Source organism: Microcaecilia unicolor, chromosome 7 (assembly GCF_901765095.1).
Source record: "Microcaecilia unicolor chromosome 7, aMicUni1.1, whole genome shotgun sequence".
Classification (NCBI taxonomy): Eukaryota; Metazoa; Chordata; class Amphibia; order Gymnophiona; family Siphonopidae; genus Microcaecilia; species Microcaecilia unicolor.
This window is the reverse complement of record NC_044037.1, coordinates 225,251,431-225,269,588: the sequence shown is the minus strand read 5'-3', so window position 1 is coordinate 225,269,588 and position 18,158 is coordinate 225,251,431. Positions and strand designations below refer to the sequence as shown.

The 18,158-nt window shown below is 41.3% G+C and overlaps 1 protein-coding gene across 1 annotated transcript in view; it reads left to right on the top strand.

Annotated features, from left to right (window-relative positions):
- The window catches only part of MAP3K20 (mitogen-activated protein kinase kinase kinase 20), a 292,039-nt gene extending 274,293 nt beyond the window's left edge, over positions 1–17,746 (top strand). The window contains exons 19-20 of the mRNA XM_030210690.1: positions 6,514–6,664; positions 16,093–17,746. Coding sequence (XP_030066550.1) covers positions 6,514–6,664; positions 16,093–16,787 — 846 coding nt within the window. The 3' untranslated portion in view covers positions 16,788–17,746. The remainder of the gene's footprint in view (positions 1–6,513; positions 6,665–16,092) is intronic.
- The last annotated feature ends 412 nt before the right edge of the window (positions 17,747–18,158 follow it).

The following is an 18,158-nucleotide window of genomic DNA, read 5'->3' as shown; positions in this document are numbered from 1 at the left end:
AATATCTAATAAGCACACATTAGAACATTCAGATAACATTGTTATGATACTAATGCTTTTTTACAATACAGCTTACCATATAGCTGAGGGGCCAAGTGCAGATATGTACATGGGGACAAGAAGTTGAGATAAATAAATGGGTGGCTAAACTAAAGGCAAGTTCTTTGTACAGTTATTCAAGATATAAGGAACTGGTCTAAGTTACAGTGACTGATGGCAAAAGGAGTGACAAGCAGGAGAACTGTGTTCTGACAACAGTGTCTTGGATTCAGATAGAGTAATTTCTGATTCAAGGATCTATAAAGTTAGCATCTGTTCCAGGTATTACTTTGGGGCAGATGATCTTTTATAAGTCAGGATCTACGATCGGGTTTCAGCACTTCACAAAAAGATTATGGTAATGATAATTTAAATCCCCCTTCTAGCCCAGTATAGTTACCTACAAAGAAAACAGGAAACTGAGTTATATGCAGATTTCTACAGTGCACTTATCCCTAAGCATACCAGAAAAATCAAACATAATATAAACACATAACCTGTCAATGGGATAAACAAGCATACAATACTGCATACACATCTAAATCTCGATTTTAAAAAGCTGGGATATGCACATCCAAAATGTGAATATGTGCATATTGCAAGGAGGCGTGGTCTGGGCATATTTGGGGCAAGATTAGGGCGATCCTAAACCACTCATGTACATTACACAGTTCAGAAGGGGATTGCACATTTTATCTTCTCTAAGATCGATGTCAGGATTTACAGTTGTTCCCGGGGACATCTAGGTTATATAAAGGTGTTCATGTTATGCAGTGCTCACTAGAAGAGGTTGTCCTCTTAATCCCCCAGTGTTTTTTTTTACCCTTTCCCTCCTCTCCCCCTCCCCCCAAAAGCAATACTAGTGAATGATATTGGGCACTGTGATACCTTGGGGAAACAAAGGTATGTAGGTCTCTTCCCAGCTCATTTTCGAAAGTGATCACCGGCCATCTTCCGACACAAATCGGGAGATGGCCGGCGATCTCCTGAACCTGGGCAAATCAGTATAAACGAAAGCCGATTTTGGCCGGCGCCAACTGCTTTCCATCGCGGAGCCAGCGAAATATCAAGGGGGCGTGTCGGTAGGGTAATGAAGGCAGGATGGGGGCATGCTCACGAGATGGCCGGCTTTGCCCGATAATGGGAAAAAAAAGCCAGGCTTGACGAGCATTTTGCCGGCTTTACTTGGTCCCTTTTTTTTCACGACCAAGCTTCAAAAAGGAGCCCCAACTGACCAGATGACTACTGGAGGGAATCGGGGATCACCTCCCCTTACTCCCCCAGTGGTCACCAACCCCCTCCCACCCAAAAAAAAATTAAAACACATTTTTTTCCAGCCTCTATGTCAGCCTCAAATGTCATATACCAAGCTCCCTGATAGCAGTATGCAAGTCCCTGGAGCAGTTTTTAGTGGGTGCAGTGCACTTCAGACAGGTGGACCCAGGCCCACCCTCCCCCACCTGTTAGACTTATGGTGGTAAATGGGAGCCCTCCAAAACCCACTGTACCCACATGTAGGTGGCCCCCTTCACCCCTTAGGGCTATGGTAATGGTGTAGAGTTGTGGGGAGTGGGTTTGGGGAGGAATTTGGGGGACTAAACAACCAAGGGAAGGGAGCTATGCACCTGGGAGCTATTTTTTTTTTTTTTAATTTTTAGAAGTGCCCCCTAGGGTGCCCGATTGGTGTCCTGGCATGTGAGGGGGGCCAGTGCACTACAAATGCTGGCTCCTCCCATGACCAAATGCCTTGGATTTGGCCGGGTTTGAGATCGCCGGCATTATTTTCCATTATGGCTGAAAACCAATGCCAGCCATCTCAAACCCGGCGATCTCTGACATTTGGCCAGGCCCAACCGTATTTATTTATTTATTTATTGCATTTGAATCCCACATTTTCCCACCTATTTGCAGGCTCAATGTGGCTTACAATTTTTCCGTCATGACTTATGTCATTTCAGAAAACATATACAATCGGTAATATATATAGAACATGAATGCTAAATGAACAGTCGGGTAAAAAAGGGAAAATATACAAATGGTATCACATATTGAACAAGAATTGCATATAAAATTAAACAATACGGTATAGGAAGAGAGTAATCCTATTGTTAAGTAAATGATGTTGAATTACAGTTCCAATTATAAGTCATTATGGTATGTCATATTAAAGAGACGTGTCTTCAGTGCCTTACGGAAGTTAATTAGGTTGTGAATTATTTTCAGGTCCAATGGTAGAGCATTCCACATTTGTGAACTCAAGTATGAAAAGCTGGACGCATGTATTAGTCTATATTTTAGACCTTTACAGCTGGGGAAGTGAAAATTTAGGAATGTGCCTGCCTATCTTTTAGCATTCCTGGGTGGTAGGTCAATAAGGTCTAACATGTAGGTCGGAGTATCACCGTGAATTATTTTATGCACCAGAGTGCATATTTTGAAAGTTATACGTTCTTTAAGAGGAAGCCAGTGCAAGTTTTCTCTCAGGGGCCTAGCACTTTTGTATTTTGTTTTTCCAAATATAAGTCTGGCTGCAGTGTTTTGGGCAGTTTGAAGTTTTCTGATGCTTTGTTCTTTACAGCTAGCAAGAAGACTATTACAGTAGTCTAAATGACTCAGTACCATTGATTGTACTAGATTTCGGAAGATTCCCCTTGGGAAGAAAGGTTTAATTCTTTTAAGTTTCCACATTGAGTGAAACATCTTCCTTGTTGTATTCTTCACATGGCTTTCTAGTGTAAGATTCCGATTAATGGTGACTCCGAGAATTTTCAGGGTATCTGAAATGGGAAGGGTAAAGTTTGGTGTGGATATAGTGGTGAAGTTATTAGTATTATATTGTGATGTAAGTACAAGACACTGAGTTTTCTCTGCATTTAGTTTCAATTGAAATGCATCCGCCCAAGAGTGCATAATTTGGAAGCTATGATTAATGTTGTTGGTGATTTCTTTTAAATCCCTTTTAAACGGGATATAAATCGTGACATCATCTGCATATATGTATGGGTTTAGGCCTTGATTAGCTAACGACTTGGCAAGAGGTGTCATCATTAGGTTGAAGAGGGTTGGCGAGAGTGGGTCCCTTGGGGAACGCCGCACCCGGGTGTCCATGAAGCTGACATACTCAACTTAGATATCACTTGGTAAGTTCTTGTAGTTAGGAAGCCTTTGAACCAGTTTAAAACGTTACCTCCAATTCCGAAGTATTCTAGGATGTATAGTAAAATTTTATGACTTACCATGTCGAATGCACTAGACATATCAAATTGCAGGAGGAGTATGTTGTTCCCAGTGGCAATTGCTTGTTTAAATTTATTTATGAGAGTAATTAGTACTGTTTCAGTACTGTGATTGGAACAGAATCCTGATTGAGAGTCATAGAGAATGGAAAATTTATATAAGTAATCAGTTAGTTGTTTTGTAACCATGCCTTCCATTAATTTGGTTACAAGAGGGATCGATGCCACTGGGCGATAGGTCACTGGTATTTTTCTTTTGAGTCCTTAGGTATGGGGGTGAGTAAGATATTTCCTTTATCACTAGGGAAGAATCCATTTTGCAGCATAAAATTTAGATTTATTGTAAGTTCTGATATAAATTGTTGAGGGGCAGATTTTATAAGGTAATTTGGACATATGTCTAGTTTGCAATGGGATTTGGCGAATCTATTAACTGCACGTAAGATGGTATCATCCGAGAGGGTGTCAAAGTTAGCCCAGGTTCGATCAGCTGGATGTTCATCAGGGCGTGGGTCTAGGCAGTCGAGGAATTTGACATAATTGATGTTGTTAATTGGTAACGTAAGTCGTAATTTTACAATTTTCTCTTTGAAGTACTTCGCCAGATTATCTGCTGAAGGTGCATCAACACTGTTTGAGATAACCAGTGTAGTATCTAGTAATTTGTTCACAAGCTGGAAATGTTTATGCGTATCCTTGTAGTCAGACCCGATTTTGGTTCTCTAATATGTTCGTTTGGTTTGTCTAATGGAATATTTGTATTTTCTCTGCAGTTGTTTCCAAGCATTGAATGTTGAGTCATCTTTCTTTTTATTCCATGCTCGTATTAGCGAAAAAAAAGATGGCCGGACATTTTTAAAAAATACGGTTGGCTCCGCCCACTTATGGCGCCAGCCCCGGAGATGGCCGCCCATAGAGATGGCCGGCGCTGTTCGATTATGCCTCTCTTAGCAGAGATTGGGTGGCGAAGCCGGTAATTGGGAAACAAAACGGGAGCTAGGCAGACTTCTATGGTCTATGCCCTGATCATGACTGAATAGATAGGGATGGCCTGGAGTGTAAATTTTAAAAGGCTTCGATGTTAGCTTCAGAACTTAGTACAAGAACAATACTGGACAGACTGCTACGAACTGTGCCCTGAGAAAGGCAAGGAAAATCAAACTCGGGTTACTCTAATAACTAAATTCAAACAGGAAATCGCAACTGGAAACAATATCCTCCTTTTGCAATTTGATTTGTCAAGCACTTTTGACATGGTAGATCATAACATTCTTGCTAAACTTTTAGACAAACTTGGAATTGGAGGTAATATTATCAATTGGTTAAAAGACTTCATCACAATCAGGTCTTATCAAATTAAAGGAACCACAAATATATCATCCCCATGGTCGTCTGAATGTGGGGTACCACAGGGATCTCCTTTCTCCCCAATACTCTTCAACATCATAATGATCCCCTTGGCCAGATTATTAGCCAAACATGCCCTTAATCCCTTTATATAAGCTGATGACGTCACCATTTTTATTCCCTTTAAATCAAATTTATCCGAAATCTCAGATAAAATCACTACTGGCATGTCCACTTTGATCTCATGGGCCAATGCCTTTAAGATGAAATTAAATAAAGAAAAAATTCTCAATGCCTAATCCTTTCGTCTCAATACTCCCCACCTCTCCCGGCCACCCTCAATACCCCAGATGTAATTATCCCCATCTCCAGTAGTTTAAAGATCCTTGGAGTTACAATAGATAGCCATCTATCCTTCGATATCCACGCTAAGCTGATCACGAAGAAAATGTTTAATATGATGTGGATCCTGAAGCGAGTGAAATCCTATCTTCCATTGAACACTTTCCGGAACCTGGTTCAATCCACAGTCATCACTCAGGTTGATTATTGCAACAGTGTTTTCCTTGGATGTAAATCCCAAGTCCTGAAAAGTCTCCAGACTGCCCAGAACATGGCAGCCAGAATTATATTTGGCAAGTCAAAATTTGAAAGCACCTCACCCCTTCGAGAAAGGCTTCACTGGCTCCCCATTAAAGAGAGAATATACTTCAAGGTCCATACAATAATCCATAAGATCATATCAGGAGAATCCCCCAGCTATATGAACAACTTGATTGACCTCCCAATTAGAAATAGAACAATGTCATCGTGAACAGACCTCAATCTTCACCTCCCAAACTGCATAGTACAAAACATACTATGCCTCCAGTTTCTCCTTCCTGGGTTGTCAACTTTGGAATGCTCTCCCAAGACCCATCCAAGCTATTAATAACTGTTTACCTTTCAGGAAAATGTTAAAGTCCCATTTTTTCAAGCAAGTTTACCCTAATGGAGCAGCTTAATTCCACCAGATCACCTACGATACTCCTGCTAAAATGTCGACGCTCACTTTGACCCCAATGTTACATTTGACCTTTTTCACTAATCCCTTATACTTAATCCCTCAATCCCTCATCTTCTTCCTTCCATCCTTTATCATTTCCCTCCCATTCTCCTTCCCTTTCACCTATCATATCCTTGTCTACCTTCCCTATTCCGGGACACAGTTGCCACAGTTCATTATATTCTTTTTGCATGCCCTTTGTAATACTTTTCATAATGTAAGTAGTTATGATCATCACAATTTATAATACTCTTCCTACATTTCCTTGTTTTACTGTATTCTTTACCATGTAAGATGCTTTCTTTTACTATGTAAGCCGCACTGGACCTGCTGTATGTGGGAAAGAGCGGGATACAAATGTAATAAATAAATAAATAAATAAATATAAAGTATCACATACCATGTAAAATGAGTTTATCTTGTTGGGCAGACTGGATGGACTGTACAGGTCTTTATCTGTCGTCATTTACTATGTTACTAAGATATCTTAGACGTTGATAGCTTGTAAAATAGGTGTTGCTGCTGCATGTAGCCAGCAGCACATACACACGTACATTCCTGCATATATTTTATAAAAGGCTCTGTGTCAGCAGATACTTTTCTAAAACATTAGTGTGTCCCAACTTGGATGTTTCAATTCCAATTTGAGTGTTTTGTTGAACATCCCACCAAGCCATCATGTGCTCTGTGGCTCTGATAATAATTAAACATAAGAATAGCAAATTTGTCATATGTTGTTTAACACCTGAGAATAAAACTGCTGTACTGTAAAATGTTGTCTGCAATATGGCAGGAATTTATTTTTAAATCAAAATGTATATTAAGCATGTATTTATTTTTTAACAGAGTGATGTCAGAGCACCAAAATCTACCAAACATATCCACAAGGTCCGATGGAGTAAAGTGAAAGTACAAGATGAAGAGAAGTCAGTTAAGCTTGCAATTCAGACTGTACAGCTAAATCAAGAAAGTAAGATGAACAGCAGTACCAGCCCACGTAAGTCCTCAGTTTTATGGGAAGCAACAGGAAATATTTTGTATCAGATACTCAGATAACAGCTCACAGTCCTCCTCCTTCCAGTCTGTTAACACTTGCAGACGTCTGTTTCTCAATTTCACTGTGTTCTCTGGAATCCTATCTGCAATATTGTACAAGCTAGAAGCAGTATTGTTATGTGCATGAGACCATGACCTGACTCACTGTAGCCTAAAGTCTTCCATGTGGAGCTCTGTACAGCCTTTGAACAGGGCCAGAAACACAGCATGGTGTACTGACTCAGGAAGTCTATTTCAGGGGCAGCTGTATGGAAGGAACAGAGTTTGGAGTTGGCAGTGAAAGAGAAGGGAACAGAGAAGTGACTTCCCCGCGAACTCCATTCATCAGGTAAGTCATTCTTATCTGTACCCATCTCCTCCACTGCCAACTCCGGACTACGTAACTTCCATCTTGCTGTGCACCTTTGTACATTGGGAGAGCAGTTTCCAGCATGGGCGTAGTTTGACTGTTTCATTTGGGGGGGGGGGGGGGGGGGCAAAGGATGGGGCGGAGCATATTAGCATATTCATTTGCATATATATATATATATTGGGAATAACCATAATTACACCAGGCTCTAAAACACCAATATACTACCTCGTGAAAAAAACAAAAAGGGCTGCAAATATTACACGCTAGCAGAATACTGCACATTGATCACACATGAAAAACACATGACACAACAGTCATGACACAAGGAACCAGAAATGAAGGCAAAATACTGAACTGGAAAGTTAACTCAAGAAGTCAGACTCAGCATGCAGCAATACCAGAAAAATTGAAACTTACATGCAAAATATCACAGATGCACATTTCCAAAAGCTGACATAGTCCAATTAATAAATTCTGAATACTTTTTTCTACCTTTGTTGTCTCATCATTTAGTTTTTCTATTCGCTTTGGTCCCAGTGTCTTCTGTTTTATGCAGTGTCTTCTTTCCATTTGATATTTTTTCTCTCACCATGTCCACCATCCTCCTGTGTCCTTATGCGTCCTGTCTACCATCTGTAGCCCTGTCCCTATCCTTCCTCGAGTTTCAGTATCTGCCCTCAACGTGTCCCTCACCCCAATCTTCATCCTGTTATTCCTGTTTTTTTTTTTTTGCTAACTCTCCCCTCTTCCAGCACCCTCTCTTTCTGTTTCCTCCCTTCTATACAGCACCTTCTCTCCCTATTTTCACTCCTCTGACCAGTATATTCTCTTTCTCTCACCCTCTTCTGTCCAGCATATCCTCCTTCCTTTACTTCAATCCAGCATCCCTCCATGTCCCCTTCCCTTCCATGTCAGCTTCTCCATTATATCATTATTTCGCCCATGTCCAGCATATCCCCTCTTTGTCCCCATCCCCATACAATGTCTAGCACCCACCATCATTTTCTTAACCTTAGGTGACCTTTATAGAATTACCTTGTAAATTAAAATTGCTGAAGTAGCTACCTCCTGTATTAGTGATTATGAAATTTTCAAGACAAACAGTGGCTTTTACCCTTGTGTTCTCCAGCTGGTTTCAACCAGATTTGCAAGTAAATAGCTCAAGGCGGCAAAAATACCCAGCCAATATTTGTTCAAGCTGAAAATTCTTTAAAACCTGGAGCGCAATGTCTTACGTTTCTCCACCTCAGTTATTCACTGCTCATCTATCTGTATGATTAACCTGCTGCTGGAGGAGGCAGGGAGATGAAGCTCAGAGAAATTAAAGAAAATGAGCGCTAGGCTATGAAAAGATTTGCAAGGCTGGGGTTGCATTGACAAAATTTTAAAATGGCACAGGGAACAGGAGCTACGGTAGCGGCACTGCAGCCAGCAATTACAACAATCTGCCTCGGAGCCTCGGCCTTCCCTGCTACACGTCCCGCCTCCTCTGGTACAACTTCCTGTTCCGCATAGGCGGGACGTGTGGCAAGGAAGGCCGAGGCTCCGAGGCAGACTGTTGTAATCGCTGCAGTGCCGCTACCAACAGCCCCTGGTAAGTTGCAGTGGCGAACGGACGGCCAGAAGTAGTAAAAGCAGCAAGCAGACAGGCTCAACTCTGCTTCCCTGCCCTCTCTGTGTCCCGCCTTCCTCTGATGTCATTTCCTTTCGCGGGACGCTGAGAGGGCAGGGAAGCGGAGTCGAGCGTGTCTGCTTGCTGCCTTTACTACTGGAGTGGCGCCCCGCCCACCAGTTTGCCGCTTCCGGTCGTCGTCATCGTTTGGGGGGGCAATGCCCCCCCTTGTCCCCCCCCCAGTCTACGCCCATGGTTTCCAGCACTCAAGACAGGAGAAAACAGCCTATCTAAACCAGTTACTGGGAACCACCAGATTACGGTCTTGGATCTGCTGGACCGCGCCCCTAACTTATATCAAACTGGGAGCTCCAAGTAGTAACACCACCGGCCCACAATCCACCACTCTCACAGAACATAGGGAACTGCTGGATCTGGTCTGCGAGCCTACCAAATACGGCCTCCAGCTCTTACTGAGCTGAGTACCCCAGGGAGCACAGTGGGACTTCACATGAGAAGAACTCCTGAGTGAACACGGGACGTGTGACCACCATCAAAGGAGCTCAAACCATCCTCACACCACTTTTCCACACTTTCCCTTTACTGGATTGCGGGAGAGCAGCGGGATGAACTCAGAGTGAACAGCAGCAGAAGCCATTAATGAGGAGGACCAGCTGACCTCACTCTCGCAGCACCACAGAACAAACAGCAACCGACCCCTCCAGGCGGCTGATAAGGAAAACCAGCTCTCTGTAACCCAGCATCAACGCAGACCAATGATCAAGCATCTGCAGGACATACAACAAACAAAGAGGAAGGAGCTAACTGGAAATAATATAGAAACCACTGTGTGTATACGACTACCAAAAGCCATCACCCCAAATTTGGCAGTACCAACAACACAGAAGGCAGCAGGCAAAACACTGCAACCAGAGAAACAGATCTAATCTTTAAACTTAAACAGTACTGCAAACAAAAAGGAGCCAGAGATTATCCTACCTCTCCCCAACCTCAGTGTCACAGACCGGAACCGGCCATAAATCAGATTCATAAAACAAAAAACAAATGAACCATACAAAACTAATCCTAGGATTACACATCCTGGCCCTAGTACATACAATAGATGCCCTATCCCAAGAACAGAATATCATCCCCATAATACACTCCCAACATAGGACGAACAGATTAAACTACTGTCATCAGATCAAAACCAGACCTTACCATGGAAAATCAGCATCACACAAAGAAAAACAGGAGAAAAGAACCCATACACACCCACACATCGATCACACGTCAACTAATAAATATTCCATTAACACCCACCTAAAATGAAACTTTTAAACAGATCCAAATAGGACATGGTTAATCATGAAATACTATTACATATACTAGAATACTTCGGAGTAGGAGGCACAGTAATCAAATGGTTTAAAGGATTCCTAACCACAAGATCATACCAAGTAATAACGAACACGGACAGATCACCCCCATGGACACCTGATTGTGGAGTTCCCCAAGGATCCCCCCTCTCACCAACCTTATTCAACCTAATGATGATACCTCTAGCCAAACTTCTAGCCAACCAAAACCTCAACCCTTACATATATGCAGATGACGTCACAATCTACATTCCATTCAAACATGATCTAAATGAAATCACCAAAGAAATCAACCAAAGCCTCCAAACAATGCACACATGGGCAGACGCATTCCAATTAAAACTCATTGCAGAAAAAACACAATGCCTCGTACTCATCTCACAACACAAAAAATTTCTCCACCATTATCACACCATACTGTTCTCTCCCTGTCTCACAAAACTTGAAAATTCTTGAAGTCACCATTGATCGAAACCTCACTCTTGATACCCATGTGAAAAACACGACGAAAAAGATGTTCTACTCCATGTGGAAACTCAAAGGAATAAAACCATTCTTCCCTAGATACATCTTCCGCACCCTGGTACAATCAATGGTAATAAGTCATCTGGACTACTGCAATGCACTATACGCTGGCTGCAAAGAACACAATATCAAAAAACTCCAAACTGCTCAGAATACTGCCGCCAGATTCATATTTGGAAAAACTAAATACGAAAGCGCAAAACCCTTAAGAGAGAAACTTCACTGGCTCCCAATTAAGGAACGAATTGCGTTCAAGATCTGCACAATTGTACACAAAATCATTCACGCAGACGCCCCAATCTACATGCTAAATCTCGTAGACCTACCTCCCAGAAACGCTACAAGATCATCCCGCAACTTCCTCAGCCTGCACTTCCCCAGCTGTAAAGGACTAAAATACAAACTGATGCATGCAGCTACCTTCTCCTACATGAGCACGCAGTTATGGAATGCACTACCTACAGACCTGAAGACAATCAACGAAATAACTATCTTCCGCAAATCTTTGAAGACACACTTCTTTAACAAAGCCTACAGTGAGAACCGATAACAGATAACCTCACCCATATCCCTCACCAACCCAATCAGTTATGAAAATCCACCCTCTATAACTACCCTAATCTCTCCCTTCCTTCTCCTTTCTTCCCCTACCTAAACTATGCACAATACTACTGTATTTAAGATCCTGGAATGACAATGTTATATAACCATGTAAGCCACATTGAGCCTGCAAATAGGTGGGAAAATGTGGGATGCAAATGCAATAAATAAATAAAATAAATAACTATATAAACGCTAGATCAGCAATAAACAAAACGGAAACCTTAACAGACTGGATTACTCAGGACAACCTAGATCTAATATTCATCAGTGAAACTTAGATTCATAACCAAGATGACCCCATAATCCTTGACATCTGCCCTCCAGGATACAAAATCAACCATTGGACCAGAACAGGTAAAAGAGGAGGAGGCATAGCCCTAATCTACAAAGACGAATTCATTTCAGAACCCATTGCAGAATCCATTAATATATAACTTGAAATCGCTGCAATCAGGTTACAAAACAAATCCCTCCCAGCTCACCTGACTTGCATCATATTATATCGACCACCAGGAAATTGGAAAGATGCCCTACCAACTCTCATTGACTTTATATTAAACACTTACCTCGCAAATCCTAACGTAATAATAATAGGAGATATAATCCTAACGTAATAATAATAGGAGATATAAACCTTCACCTTGAGGACACAACCTCAAATGACACACTAGAATGCAAAGAGTACTTACAAATGTAGGACTTCCACTGGCCACAAGTCAACCCCACACACATAAAAGGCCATGCACTGGATCTATTAACATACAAACTATCCAGTGACTGAACCTTTTCGGTAATGGAACAGCAATGGAAAAGCGTACCTTGGTCTGACCACTTTAAATTAACTTTGACCTTATGCTGGAAGAAGAAAGGTCTTCCCCAAACGCATCAACGGGCCTTATATAAAACAAGAGGTAATATAGACCCCAAAACATTTTAGCAATAAATATACGATAACAACTGGGCACCAAAAAAACGATTCAACTGACTTCTTCACTGTTTGGGAAGAATGATGCAATGAAATCCTCAACAAGATAGCGCCCATACATACAAAATCAGCACAAAAACAGAATAAAATACTCTGCTTTAACAAAGAACTAAAAATTCTAAAAACGCAAACTAGAAAATTAGAACAAAACTGGAAAAAAAACAAAAACGAACAATCACTAAAGGCCTAGAAAGAAAGTCAAACAAAATACAAATATAAAATAAGACAATCCAACATAAACTTCTACAGAGAACAAATAGGCACAGATTACAAAGACACAAAGAAATTATACAAACTAATAAACAACTTAACACCAAAACGGTAACTACACCGAATGCAATGTCGAAGCCCCTTAAAATTTACACTCAAGCCCATCCCTATCGGTTCAGTCTTGATCAGGGCATAGACCGTAGAAGTCTGCCCAGCACCGGTTTCGCTTCCCAATTACCAGCGTCGCCACCCAATCTGCGCTAAGATTTCATGGATCCATTCCTTCTAATCAGGATTCCCTTGTGTTTATCCCACACATGTTTGAATTCCATTACCGTTTTCATCTCCCGCGGGAGAGCATTGCACGTATCCACTACTCTCTCCATGAAAAAATACTTCCTGACATTACTCCTGAGTCTGTCCCCCTTCAAACTCAATTCATGTCCTCTAGTTCTACCACCTTTCCGTCTCCAGAAAAGGTTTGTTTGCGGATTAATACCTTTCATATATTTGAATATCTGTATCATGTCACCCCTGTTTCTCCTTTCCTCCAAAATATACATGTTCAGGTCGGCAAGTCTTGTTGTTTTTACTATTTTTGTTTTAATTTTTTTATATTTTATGTTTTTAGACCCCTGAGGAAGGCTTGTTGCTGAAACACGGACCGTGTAGGATCCCAATAGACTTGTTTTGCTGCTCTTCCTGTTTAGGCTGGTCATTTGGACTTGGTTTTGCTTCCACCCTTGTGTGTTATGCTTGTTTCTTTGTGGAAGGTTTGGACCCCCCCCCCTTTTTGCTTCCCTAAATTTTACCGTTAGGCAGCGTAACTTAATTAGCAATGGCTCTACATAGGAGGCGAGCAGAATTAATTTTAGATCAAATCAAAAGACAAAAAAATAGAACAGGAGGGTAACAGAAGAAGTGGTTTATTACAAGTTACCCGACGTGGCCACGTTTCGCCCTCAGGCTGCGTCAGGGGTAAAAAAAACTACAAAATAAAAATACATAATGAGTAAAACATAAACTTCACCATTGTATATTTGATAATAAAACATATCTAAAAACACTATCACATCATATAAAATAAAAACAGATCAAATCAAAAAATATAATACAATAAAATATAATATCAAATCAATATCAGTTAAAAACATTCAGATTAAATATACATGCAATAAAATAATAATTTTAATACAAGACATGATATCAACACAAAATATAATAATATCAACACTAAATGTAAATCAATAGAACTGCATCGGACAGATAGGTGGAGATATACAACACTAAAATAACTGAATGACCATACATACTTAATATCACCTACCTAATAGGGGTAAAAAGCAAAGTGAACCCCTAAAAGTAGTCATACAACCACCTAAAAAATACAAAATAAAATAAATAAATAAATAAAATCTCACAATGCTTGGCCTCAATTGCCGTCTTTTATGCACATTCAATGATCTAAAAATATTGAAATTACTATTCACTTTGTTAAAAAGTGAGAATCAGTGGGTTTCCATGTTCTAATAGATAACAACTCAAATCAATAGAAATTGATACAAAGTACCTAAAAACATCATACTGTTCTATGACAATCACATGTATCCTGATGATGATATCATTACCGTTAGGCAGCGTAACTTAATTAGCAATGGCTCTACATAGGAGACGAGCAGCAGAATTAATTTTAGAGTCTGTAATCAGTGTAATTGATTGATGCTTAGGATACCACAATATCTAGTATTATAATAGTCCAACCTAGAAATCAGAAATGCATATATTAATATATGCGGTGAGGGAAAGTCTAGGAATTTACTAATGGAGCGGAGACGGCAGAGCGTATAAAAACCTGTTTCACTTACCTGTGAGATCTGTTTCTGAAATGAAAGATGAGAAAAATAGGTGCCTTTCTGCCCTTTCAGCCTAGGCAACCTGTTATAAAAGTTCTGCTGGTGGGCCTGGCCAGATACATTCTTGGCTTAGACCCACCCAGCAGTGGCACTTCATTCCCTCCTCTCCTTGCCGGCAGACCAGCATCTGGCTTCTCTTTTTGAACGCCCCCCCCCCCCCCCCCCCCAGTGTACTTCTGAAGAATTACAGCTGCCTGCACTGGCCCCACAGGCTCCTTTCTTCCATGTTCCACCCTTGCTGACATCACTTTCTATTTCTTCACTGGCAGGATTCAGCAGAAGGAAGCCTGTGAGGCTGGGGTAGGCAGTGAATTTGAATCACTGCTGCTGCCAGAGATGCCTCAGAGATATGCTGAGAGGGATGGAGGGGGTTCAGAGGGAGGGGCAGATGCCAGTTCCCATTGGGGGGGGGGGGGGGGATAGAGAGAATGTTAGATGCAGAGGTGGAGGGAAGGTTTAAAAAATACCATGTACTTTATCCCCCCAATTTTATAATTGTGCTCAAAATTGTGTGTGCAAATTTGGTCGTGCATCCAGTTTATGCATGCAATTAAGATGCATGCATACATTTTTTATCCGGCAACTGAAAAGGGGCATGACTGTGGGAGGGGCATGGATGGATCAGTATTATAGAATACAGGAAGATTTACACCAGGTTTCAGTTTGTGTGGATCCCAGCGCTAAGCGCTATTCTGTAGACAGTGCCCACCTCGAAGTGCCATTTGTAGAATACCACCACTCATTTCTTTCAGTGTTCAAATTTGGGCGCCATTTACCGAATCTGATCCTATATAGCTATTTAGGGGGGTGGGAGTTGGGAAGGTAGGGGAGATTCTGCATTATGGGTAGGGTGGGGTCAGAAAGCCCACCCAAGTTAACTCTGGGCTCACCCAAAATAGCAGGTCTGGCTACACCACTGGTTTCTCCTCATTTTCTCCATTCTAATTCAGCACAACTCAAGTAAGCAACACACAAGTCCCTTTGTTGGTTGAAAGCTAGAGTGCTGGTTGAAAGCTAGAGAGAAAGTTTCCTGGTTAGTAGCACTATGGCAGCAGCCATCCCCCCTCCCCCGCCCCCCCCCCCCCCCCCCCCCCCCCCAGGCCCTGAAAACCTGACAGTCACAATGCGTGAGAAATCTGCCTTCTTGAAGTGCAGGAAGCCACCGGGATGGTCATGGGGGAAATAGAGCTTTTAAGTCAAAGGTTGTTCTATATTTCATCATTTTATGATTCAGCATTTCAGCATTGACGATTGCTGAGTCCACTCTCATCTCTCCCTACATTCCTCCCAGGGAACTCCGTTCACTGGGTAAATCTCTCTTATCTGCACCCTTCTCTTCCACTGCTAACTCCAGATTCCGTTCCTTTTATCTTGCTGCACCATATGCCTGGAATAGACTTCCTGAGCCCGTGCGTCAAGCTCCATCTCTGGCAGTCTTCAAATCTAAGCTAAAAGCCCACCTTTTTGATGCAGCTTTTAACTCCTAACACTTATTCACTTGTTCAGAACCCTTATTTTATCATCCTCACTTTAATATTCCCTTATCTCTTGTTTGTCCTAATTAGATTTTATGTTCTGTCGAGCAGGGACTGTCTCTTCATGTTTAAGTGTACAGCGCTGCGTATGTCTAGTAGTGCTTTAGAAATGATAAATAGTAGTAGTAGTATGTTGATGTGCTCCTCTAAGTACTGTTGAACACTAACTCTCATTCTTATTATGCAGGGATGCACTCCAGGTCTGTGGCAGCTCGAGCACTAAGATTAATGAATGTTCATCTGCATTTCTTTCAGATGTTGATTGTGAGTGGCTCTATACTTTGAGAAGACGCCAAATGGAAGCCAATGCATCCCGCCAGAGTCCAACAGGTTTACCTCATTCCCACAATGCTGGCAACTTGTCTCAGGTTTTACCCTACCTTCATAACCAGACATCTTATGCTGCAGCTGTAAGAAGACCCCGCATTGCCCCCACTTATATTACACCTATAAATTACTCCAGAAGTTCATCTCCTACCCAGCAGGGACTGATAAGGAATCTGTCTTCACTACAACTAAGTTCTAAGGGAAGCAGCCCTTCCAGCACAGCATCCGACAGCCCATCGGAAAGAGAGAGATCTATTAATACAAGGAGGCACAGTTATTACTATAGCGGTAACTCACCAAACACATCTATAAATAGGAGAAGTAGTGAGGGAAGCACAAGAGATGCAAGGCAATCAGGGAAATTTCACAAGCCTTATCAGACACAGTACAGTCAGTCCAGATCATTTGATCATAAATATCACAGAACTAGTCAACACCAACAAAGGCACATACCAGGAATGCCAACTAAGAATGAAATGGACTCTAAAGCCAACGAGGAAGATGGCAAGGTTAATGAGGGTGGCTGGATAAAGGTAGAACACTCCAAAAAATCGCACAGACAACAGGCCGGTGGCAAGCCAAGTAGAGACAGACCAAAAGGAACTGGGCGTGGCAGAAAATAATTCTAAAATTGATGCGTGCTGCCATATTTTAATTTAAAAAAAAAAGTAAGGAGTAGCCTTGTGGTTAGAAAAACGGGTAGAGAACCAGGACTCAAATCCAACTCCCTCTACCTCATTGATAACTCCTTGTGAGCTTGGACATCCCTTTTTCTCTCATTGCCTGTGGTACACACTTAGTCTGTAAGCCAGTGTGGCAAGGAACTATTTTACCTGAATACCAATAACTTGTAAGCTGCCTTGAGCATCATTTGGAAAAGTAGGCTGAAAATCCAAAAACTACAAGAATGATGAAATATTTTGTACAACTGAATGAATGTCTAAATGTTGAATGCACATTGGAAATGGGTTTTTGTTAACTGTGCTAAATCTAATTTAGGGTCAGTTTCAAAAAAAAAAAAAATACTGTGCTTTATTTGGCAGAATTTTCAACTGAATCTTAGTTTTCAGTTGACAATGCAATTCAATTTAGGAAAGTGAATTGGAGGCACCTAAATATAAGCCTGCAATTAATTTTCCTAAATTTAAGGTTGCAATTTTGGAGGGCATGCATGTGTTAAAAAAAAAAAGGCTGGTCACGTGTAAATTGGCATGCATATAATAAGTAGTGTTTATAGAAAAAGGCACTAAAGTTATGCATGCAGTTTGGCCACGTGGCCAAAATTGCACTTAATTAACGAGCCACTAAGAAGCATTTATCAGCACTAATTGGCAATAATTAGAATTTGGGCACACAATTTGCTAAGCTTATTCTGTAAAGTGGTGCTCTTAAATTCTAATTAGTGGATCTCAAAAGTGGGCATGGCTATGGGAGGGTTGTGGGCCTTCCTAAAGTTTACACTCAATGCTATAGAATATACCTGATCCATGCATAAGTTAGGCACGGGTATTTACACCCAAGTTTTAGTTGGTGTAAATGGACAAGCCTGCATTTTAGTCATGGGGATGGGCGCTAGGCATATTCTAAAGGCGAAGTTTATAGAATAGCACTAAGCACGGTTTTTCTCTGCGCCGATTTTTTAGGCATCATATATAGAATTTGTGCCTATGGCGCAGTACCAGGTTACATGATAGACCTAATAGAGCTACCAACCAGAAACAGAATCAGATCATCAAGATCATACCTAAACCTGCATTATCCAAACTGTAAAAGACTAAAATACAAAACAACCTACGCATCCAATTTCTCCTACATAAGCGCACAACTATGGAATGGACTCCCAAATACAGTGAGAACAATCCATGACCACTTAAAATTTAGGAAATCACTGAAGACTCACCTATTCAAAAAAGCCTATCCCAACGATCCAACATAAAATCCCAACACCCAGCGATATAGCATAACTAATGATCGTACTGGACAATTTATAATCT